Source organism: Mugil cephalus, chromosome 22, assembly GCF_022458985.1.
Source record: "Mugil cephalus isolate CIBA_MC_2020 chromosome 22, CIBA_Mcephalus_1.1, whole genome shotgun sequence".
NCBI classification, from domain to species: domain Eukaryota; kingdom Metazoa; phylum Chordata; class Actinopteri; order Mugiliformes; family Mugilidae; genus Mugil; species Mugil cephalus.
In genome coordinates, this window is record NC_061791.1 from 4,983,312 (window position 1) to 4,991,329 (window position 8,018).

At 43.5% G+C, this 8,018-nt stretch overlaps 1 protein-coding gene across 2 annotated transcripts; it reads right to left on the reverse strand.

Moving 5' to 3' along the window:
* Nucleotides 1–818: 818 nt before the first annotated feature.
* Nucleotides 819–3,341, reverse strand: LOC125000075 (E3 ubiquitin-protein ligase TRIM35-like). Of its 2 annotated transcripts, none has more exons than XM_047575423.1 (7): nt 3,268–3,341; nt 2,653–3,133; nt 2,489–2,584; nt 2,167–2,397; nt 2,057–2,079; nt 1,851–1,969; nt 819–1,752 (listed from the first exon to the last, which is right to left on the reverse strand). In XM_047575423.1, the coding sequence occupies exons 2-7, from the start codon at nt 3,076–3,078 to the stop codon at nt 1,214–1,216; spliced, it is 1,434 nt and encodes a 477-aa protein (XP_047431379.1). In that variant the 5' UTR covers nt 3,079–3,133; nt 3,268–3,341; the 3' UTR covers nt 819–1,213. The 2 variants fall into 2 exon arrangements, with proteins under 2 accessions (XP_047431379.1, XP_047431380.1); XM_047575424.1 differs by having other exon boundaries at nt 2,653–3,079; nt 3,268–3,316.
* Between the last annotated feature and the right edge of the window lie 4,677 nt (nt 3,342–8,018).

Below are 8,018 nucleotides of genomic sequence, written 5' to 3' on the forward strand. Positions count from 1 at the left end.
TTGCCCAGTGGCATAAAAAGCAATTATGATCAGCTGCAAAATTATATCATACATACACTCACTGGCCACTTTATTAGGTACACCTGTTCAGTTGCTTGTTAATGCAAATAGCTAATCAGCCGATCACGTGGCTGCAATTCAATTCAATTTTGGCACGTAGAGGTGATCAAGACAACTTGCTGAAGTTCAAACCCACCATCAGAATGGGAAAGAAAGGAGACTTAAGTGACTTTGATTGTGGTGTGGTTGTTGGTGCCAGACGGGCTGGTCTGAGTATTTCAGAAACTGATGATCTACTGGGATTTTCACACACAGCCATCTCTAGGGTTTACAGACAGTGGGCGGGCAGACTGGTTGGAGATGATAGAAAGGCGACAGTAACTCAAATAACCACTGGTTACAACTAAAAAGACTGCTGCTGGTGGTGTAATGGTGTGGGGGATATTTTCACACACACACTTTGGCCCCTTAGTACAAACTGGGACATGACAATGAGTTCACTGTGCACCAATGGCCTCCACAGTCACCAGATCTCAGTCCGATAGAGGAACCTTTGAGATGTGGTGGATTCACACCGTAGATGTGCAGCCGACAAATCTGCAGCAACTGCAGATCGGGTGCCACATGTCTAAGTAACATCCACACGAATGAATGCCAGGTCCAAAAGCAGAACATTGAAGTCTAAGTAGGATTTTTCAGCAGGACTTTTGTTTGTAATAGATTTGTTTTTCTGTGCTGAAGCAGCCTGCTGCTGCTAGAAAAGATAAGCAATACCGCAACTTATTTTAGAAGTGTCTCAACACCAATGAAAACCGTAATGCTTGCAAAGAGTTTATTTGGAAACCAGCTCAAACGAGCATTAGCATTTGCATATGAAACCCACACACACACATATATATATAAATATACATATATATATAGTATTTTTTACATTAGTTATGCTTCATTTTAGAAATTTGATTAAGTTTCAAATGCAGGGAACAGTGAACTAAAGTACAAAGTCCATAAAGTGCATGCCAGCTCAAGAGAACAAACTCAAGAAATGTAAGAAGGTCAAGGAACAGTGCACCCAGATTTAAGTTTAAACATGTAACTACGATTTAAATGAACAATTCGGAAATTAAGTGCAGAAATTATGCAATTTGCTTTCAGAAAAAAAAAAAAGTTTTATGCTGGGAGAAAAAGATCATCTCAAAGTTCTTCTTTCTTTCTACTACTCAGCAGTTCTCAGGCAAACCTGCACAGGTTTAATGGTCAAAGGGCACTGCTGACAGCCCACCCAGAAGTAAGGGAAGACTTTCTCGGTGAGGGCGTGTTTGAAAGTGTAGATGAGGGCGTTGTTATGCGGGTCGTGGAAAGACACCCTGCCCTTGTCGCAGTCCAGCTGCACCCTGATCGTCTGCGGGTTCTTTTTCAGGCTCAGGCGCGTCAGAGGGGACGTGCCCGCGAAGTACATCTTGTGGTAAAAGTACACGCACAGGTAGCCGTTGTTCAGGACCGAAGACACCTTCTCCTTCCTCTTGACGGACTCTTTCGCCACGCCGACGACCCACGCCGTGTTGTCCCCGACGTGCACGTCCCAGGCCAGCTTGCCCGAGGAGATGCCCTCCCAGCCCAGCACGGCGGTGTCGGGGTCGAACCGCTCGGGGTTGTCGGGCAGCTTCCTCTTCTCGTCGCTGTCGCACACGCTGGTCAGGTCGTCCGACAAGACGAGCCAGGGGGCGGCGGTGTTGGGGTCCAGGGTGACCGGGGCTGAGGAGGACAAGGCAGACGTTCAGCTTCGGTCACTCTCGCTGAAGTTTTCTTGTAGATGTAGCCGGCAGCTTAAAAGCTTAAAAGTGTGAACTCACTGTATCTGGTGATATCTCGCATCTTCTCCCAAACATTGAACATTAAAGACCCCACATATTTGGCCACGTCTATGAGCCCTCCTGGAGCCATATTAGATCCCGCAACTGGACATTGAGCTCTGCGGGCAGAAAACAGAAACTCGTTCACAACAAAAGCTAAGGATAGAAACGCACATTTCAAACATTTATTTTCCATTTTTTTTTACCTTGCCAGTGTCGTTTTACATTTCTGGCGGGGGAAAGAAAAAAAAAGGAAAGTGAAATGCATGTTTACGCGAGCGTTCACGCACGTACTCGTGATTTAAAAACGACTCACGTAAAGCACGGAGACGCCCTCCAGAGCCATCTCCTCCTCCAGCAGGCTCATGGACTCGGACACGGACAGTATGTTTCGCTCCACTTCTTCGATCATCTTCCTCATCTCCTCCGTCTTCTGCTCCTCCTCCCTCCTCAGCGCCTCCATCCGGGACTCCTCCTGCTCGTTGAGGAAGGTGCGAAACCTCTCAAACTCCTCGTGGGTGCGTCTTTGCACAAACCTTGCCTGGGCCTGAGGGAAAAGAAGAAAACTTGTTGGAAAAAAAAAAAAAGACCCAAAAAGCAAAATTATAACTTTCACCAAAATCTCCTCTGATGAGCACCTGAATGTGCGCCACGGTGTCTTCGTAGTTCTTCTTCATTTTGTCAAAGGCCTCCTTCTTCTCCTGCAGCGAGCTGAGCGCCGACTTCATTTTCTCCTGAGAGTGAAACATTGTTAAAAGAACGCAACGGCAGCAGAGCACACAGCGAAAGTCACTATTTTTACCTTCACGTCAACGACCGCCTCGCTGATGGGGCAACATTCGTGCTGCTTGTGTTTCCTGGACGTGTGGCAGACCACGCAGATGGGCTTCTTGTCCGTCAGGCAAAAGAGCTTGAGCCTCTCCCCGTGGTGGCGGCACATCTCCCCGGGGTCCGAGTCCTGCTCGTCTCCCGCCGCGTCCTCCCCGGCCTCGCTCTCGAGCACGTACGACTCGCACAGGTTCTTCAGGACGAGGCTGGGCACGGGGTCGTCCACGTTCTGGGTCCTGCACAGGGGGCAGTCGCGGCTTCGCCCGTGCGGGGTCCAGTACTGCTGCAGGCAGGGCCCGCAGAAGCTGTGGCTGCACTTGAGGACCACCGGGTCCCTGAAGATGTCGTAGCATATGGAACAGGTGAGGTCAGCCTCCGGGAGAGACAGCCTGCGAGCCATCCTGCCGCACGAAGCGAAAGTAGGGGAAAGGTTTCGATCAGTCACAGAGGCCTTCCTAGAAACACACACACACACACACACACAGTCACTGATTAAGTTCCGCTTCACCCTCCTGAATACAAACAAGTATTTAAACATGCAAACCGAGTAACTGTCACTTTTATGAAAAAGAAGGAGTCAGAAACATACCAGGCTATTCTTGGAACCAAAAGACGTGCCTGACTGACTGGGAGCTCTTCCTGCTTCCTGTTTTGTTGAGTCACTCAAAGGGGTGGGAGGGGGGGTGGAGTCTGAGAGGCAGAGCAGGCATTTTTAACCCTTAAGTAGCCCTTCACAGTCTTAATCAACAGCTTCTAAGTGAATTAAGTCTAATGTCACCATTAAATTTCTCGGAATGCCGATACATTTTTAAGACATGGGAGATTGTAAAGTTAGAATGCAAAGTTATATTGCAGAATGCGATACAATATAATGCAATAATTTAATGTGAATATGCATTCATTATGATGAATTAAATGATAAATTAAGCGCAGTTTACCTGACCAAAAACTTATTTGCTGGTTTTTAATTAGCCGTATAAGGAGCTCTCAGCATGTGGCGCCACCTACTGGACACAACAAAAAGTTTATCATATGCCCAAATTCCTCTTTTGCTCATTAGAAAATATTAATTTTAATTAACAGCATGCAGCGATATCATTGGCTCGCCTCCACCCTGACTCCGTTTTTTGCCGCCACCCGTTTGACCTCCTGCCCCCTGGGAGGCGATAAAGGTCCAACAGATTAAAACCCGCCTTAATATTTAACATCTTTGTGCAGGATGTTTATTTATTAGCGTCTTAGCATGTCTATGAATTGTGATTGTTTGTGAGCGCACAATAAAACCGTCTATTCTTTTTAAAAGCACAGCTGTGATGGCTATTTTGCGATTCTGTTGTATCATTAATACAACTGTTAATTATTAATTAGACAATGCAAATTAACGCACAAACATACAGAAATGTAAACATGCCATATTATAGCAGAGATGCTAATTTCCATCTGTAGTCCCTTAACAGGCAAGCTACATGTAAACTCACTGTGGATCAGAGTCGGAGGACCATAGGAATTTCAGATGGAAAGTTTTAAAGGGCAGAGTGCTTTAGTGCAGAAGTCCTTGTTGTTTTGCATATTGCCCAATTGCACAGGATTATGAGGTGCCAGATTGTATTGCACAATGCTCATAGCACATGTTTTGCATGTGGTGCCTCCAAACTCTATGTGAAGCAAATTGAAATTGACTGTGTCCCTTACTTTTTTAAATACGTTTCTTAAAGGACAAATTAGAGTCCAGATAGATATCTGAAGTAGTAATTCCTTCTCGCCCAGAAACGCACTGGACCTTTTGATGTCTACTGGTCACGTGCTAAACATCATGCATAGTGTGTTGTTTTTTTGACGACAGGAGTTTTCTGCTCCATCCTATATGTGCAGTGCTGCTTTTGAATATGTGACCATAAAGTTAGATTTTTTTTTTGTCATAGCCTCCGAGTCCCAAACTGCTATTTTTAAGTTTCAAAGAACGAAAACGAACAGACGAAGAAAAATAGTTTGCCCAGTGCAGTCTTTGATAAATGTATCGCGCAACCCCAGAGCCTCAGTGTGACGAATCTATTCATCTTTATTTTTCATCCTGTCAAATTGTAGTGTAGTTGTACTTGGTCTCCAACCACCGCAGGGCTTCTGTGATTGGTAATACACTTTTTTTCGATCGTCACCATCAGTTGAGTCGAGGCCTGGTAACCCGCCGCGCTGTCGTCCTGCTCTCCCTCTCCGCGTCTGATTAGAGCCCCGGACTCCTCACTATAATCACTTGAGTTATATGGCGGATGCTTTGCAGAAGAACAAAGCAGTTACAGTGAGTCATTACACTCAGGGACTATCCTGGTAACTTTGCATTTAAATCGAGGAAATCAAGACATCTATTTTTTAGAAATGTGGGACAACTTAAGACAAACACTCTCAGTTGGCTACCTCTTTTCGTTTTTCTTTTGTTTTTTTTTTACACTACACACAATTAAGTTAATTCATTTCTTGTAATTGGTGTACAGAGAAATTGCAGCATCTTGGTACAGATTGCGTTTGTGCCGTGAGTCATTAATGAATTGAAAATTTACCGCCCTGCACGTAACAGGTTTTTTTTTGGAAACGTATAAAACGGGAATTACTGCTACCGTTTTATTACATGCCACATTTTTAGTGGCAATTAAGTCCATTCAATTTACTTTAATTTCCATCACTGACGGATGCTGACACGGTACAGTGATAACGAAACAAGGCAGCTGCTCTGCAAGCCAATATGTTTACATGCTAATATTTAGCCATCGTTAGCTTATTGGAAAACACTAAGAGCAGTTCATGGTTATATGACAGTTTAGTTTTAAAAACATTTGAGTTGCATGAGGTGCTACATAAGCCATCACCACATTGCACTTTACAGGGACTAAAATATGTGTAGGTAAACTGTTTTTGATTGTAGACTTCTAAAATGCTAACAGTGTCAATGCTAACATGCTAGTATGTGTGAAGCATGTGAGTCACTGATGAACTGACAAATTAGTACTGACTTTACACGTAAAAGTTTTTTTTGGAAACATATAAAAATGAATTAATGTTACCATTTTATTACCTGCCACATTTTACTGTGAATTAAGTGACTGACAAACAGTGCAATGATATTCAAACAAGTCAACCAGTTTAGCTGCTCTGCAAGAAGCCATCAACATGCCAGTATGCTTAGATGCTAATATTTAGCCATCGTTAGCTCACTGGAAAACCCAAAGAACAATTCATGGTCATATGAATGTCTAGTTTTACAAACATTTAATCTAAAGTATTGCAAAGAGTTGTATGTGGTGCTACCTAAGTGATCACCACACACGCTACACTTTCTATCGTAGACTTTCTACAGCTATGCTAGCTGCTCCCGAAAGCTGCTCACAAAAGCTATTAGCATTCTAAAATGCTAACAGTGTCGATGCTAACATGCTAGTATGTGTCAAGCATGTGAGTCACTGTTCTAAAGTATTAGAAGAACAAATCTGGATTCAAATTGCACAGGGGGACTGTAGCCACATTCTGATCCATGATGCTAACATGCAAATATTTAGTACCATTACCTCATTAGAAAACATTAAGTGTAGAAGTCTTTAACTGGGCATATTAAATAGGGAAGTATTGTTCATAACAAACTAAAATCTAAGCTGTGGTGTGAGAAAATAAGTTAAAGGATAACAGTTAGCCGTGATACAGGTCTAAAGGGACTATCTGTGCCAAATGTCAGAGCAATCCCTTCAAATGTGTTGAGAGATTTCAACCTCGACCACAAATGTCAACCTGCTCGTGGGTCTGCGGGGAAAAAAAAAAAAAAAGTAAGGGGAGGATCAACAGTTATTAGAATTCATCTTCAGGGGAAAACGAATGTCTGAGCACCGTCTGGGGACAAAGTGCTTTTTTTGTACACTCGAACACCTTTTCAATTTTGACCCAGACACGCCGAGGGTGAATTCACTGATTAGAATGAAAACCTGTCGTCTCTCTGAGAGACCTCCGACCGGTGGAGCACTTTACCATTTCGTCACCTTTCGAGAAAAAAAAAAACAAACCTGAGCATAAAAGTCAGTTTTGGAAAACTTCCTCTAAAAATGTCCTTCCTATTCTCCAGTCCACAGAGCTTTTCGTTTTTTTTTTATTTGACATGAGGACGGCAACACAGATGGTCTGTTTGTCATCCTTAACGGAGGGCTTGGGTTTCCGGCAGATGCTCTGGTTGTTATTTTTTTTTTTTACTTCTCTTCATGCACAACAGCGATCCGCTTCGATGGGCCGCTCAGGCGCTTAGTGCCTGTTCAGTATAGGACATTAAACACAGACACACTAAAATGTCTTTACAAGCCTATTGGCGTTATCATTTCAACTTCCTCTAATGATACAGAGAGTTCATCTAAAGGTTTCAGTTTGTAGAATTCTTTTACGCCGTTATAAAATTAACTTATGCCTTCATTATCATGCTACCCCATAACTTTTATGAGACATATGTCAAGTAAATATTTGCCACTGCTTAATCTGCTGTCCTGTTTTACTCATTTATGATGTACCATTTGGAAATTTTACTTCTTGTTCTTCATGAGAAGGCCACAAATTAAAATCTGGCACCACCTTTACATTGTTTTCTTGCAGTTGCTATCGTTTACAACCACTAGATGTCAGAATTTACCCACTTATTGGCTCAAATAGAGCTGCGCAATTGAAAATACTGACTTTCTGCTGCAGCATTCATTCAGCTGAGGTTTCTCATTGCCATTAAAATGTCCTGAGGTAATAGACAAATACAGATGACATATAATCTTAAATTCGGGCCATGCTTTGAAAATATCTTTAGGATAAAGCAGTTAAATGGCCGCATTTACCTGCACGTCACTGTCTCCCCTACCCTGTAAATTGGTTGTCAGCCGGTGTGACCCAGGCTAATAGTGATTCATTATTTGCCCACACCCAGCCAGCGTTCGCAGAGCTTCATCAGGGGCCGAGAGGGGTGGCTGTGTCAGTCTCCCTCTATCTAATGAGGACAGGCGGGCTAACAAACACGAGAGGCGGCCCCCGTCTCGCCGCCAGAATCGCACCGGGGAGATGAGCTGCAAATCTGCGGCTGCAGCTCCTTCTCTGTTGACGGGCGCAGCTGAAACAGTGGCACTGAAAACGTTATCGGCGAAGCATAACAGTTTCGTATTTGTCTCAGCCTTTGTACAAGCCTATTTGCAAACAAACACGTGACAAAAAAAAAAGTCAATAGTCCATTACTGTGCTATGCTGCACGCAGTTAAGCTGGACAGTAAAGAGTGAACTAAAACCTGTGAATTATGGCAGGGCTATAACAGGAATGAAAGAAAGTAAAAGAGAAAG

Bases quoted from the DNA above. Each gene is read 5' to 3' on its own strand.
- LOC125000075 (XM_047575423.1), bottom strand. From the start codon at position 3,078: ATGGCTCGCAGGCTGTCTCTCCCGGAGGCTGACCTCACCTGTTCCATA. The intron at 2,398-2,488 runs GTGCTCATCAGA...CTTTTCCCTCAG, and splicing joins ACACCGTGGCGCACATTCAG to GCCCAGGCAAGGTTTGTGCA. The intron at 1,970-2,056 runs GTAAAAAAAAAT...TTCTGCCCGCAG, and splicing joins TGTAAAACGACACTGGCAAG to AGCTCAATGTCCAGTTGCGG.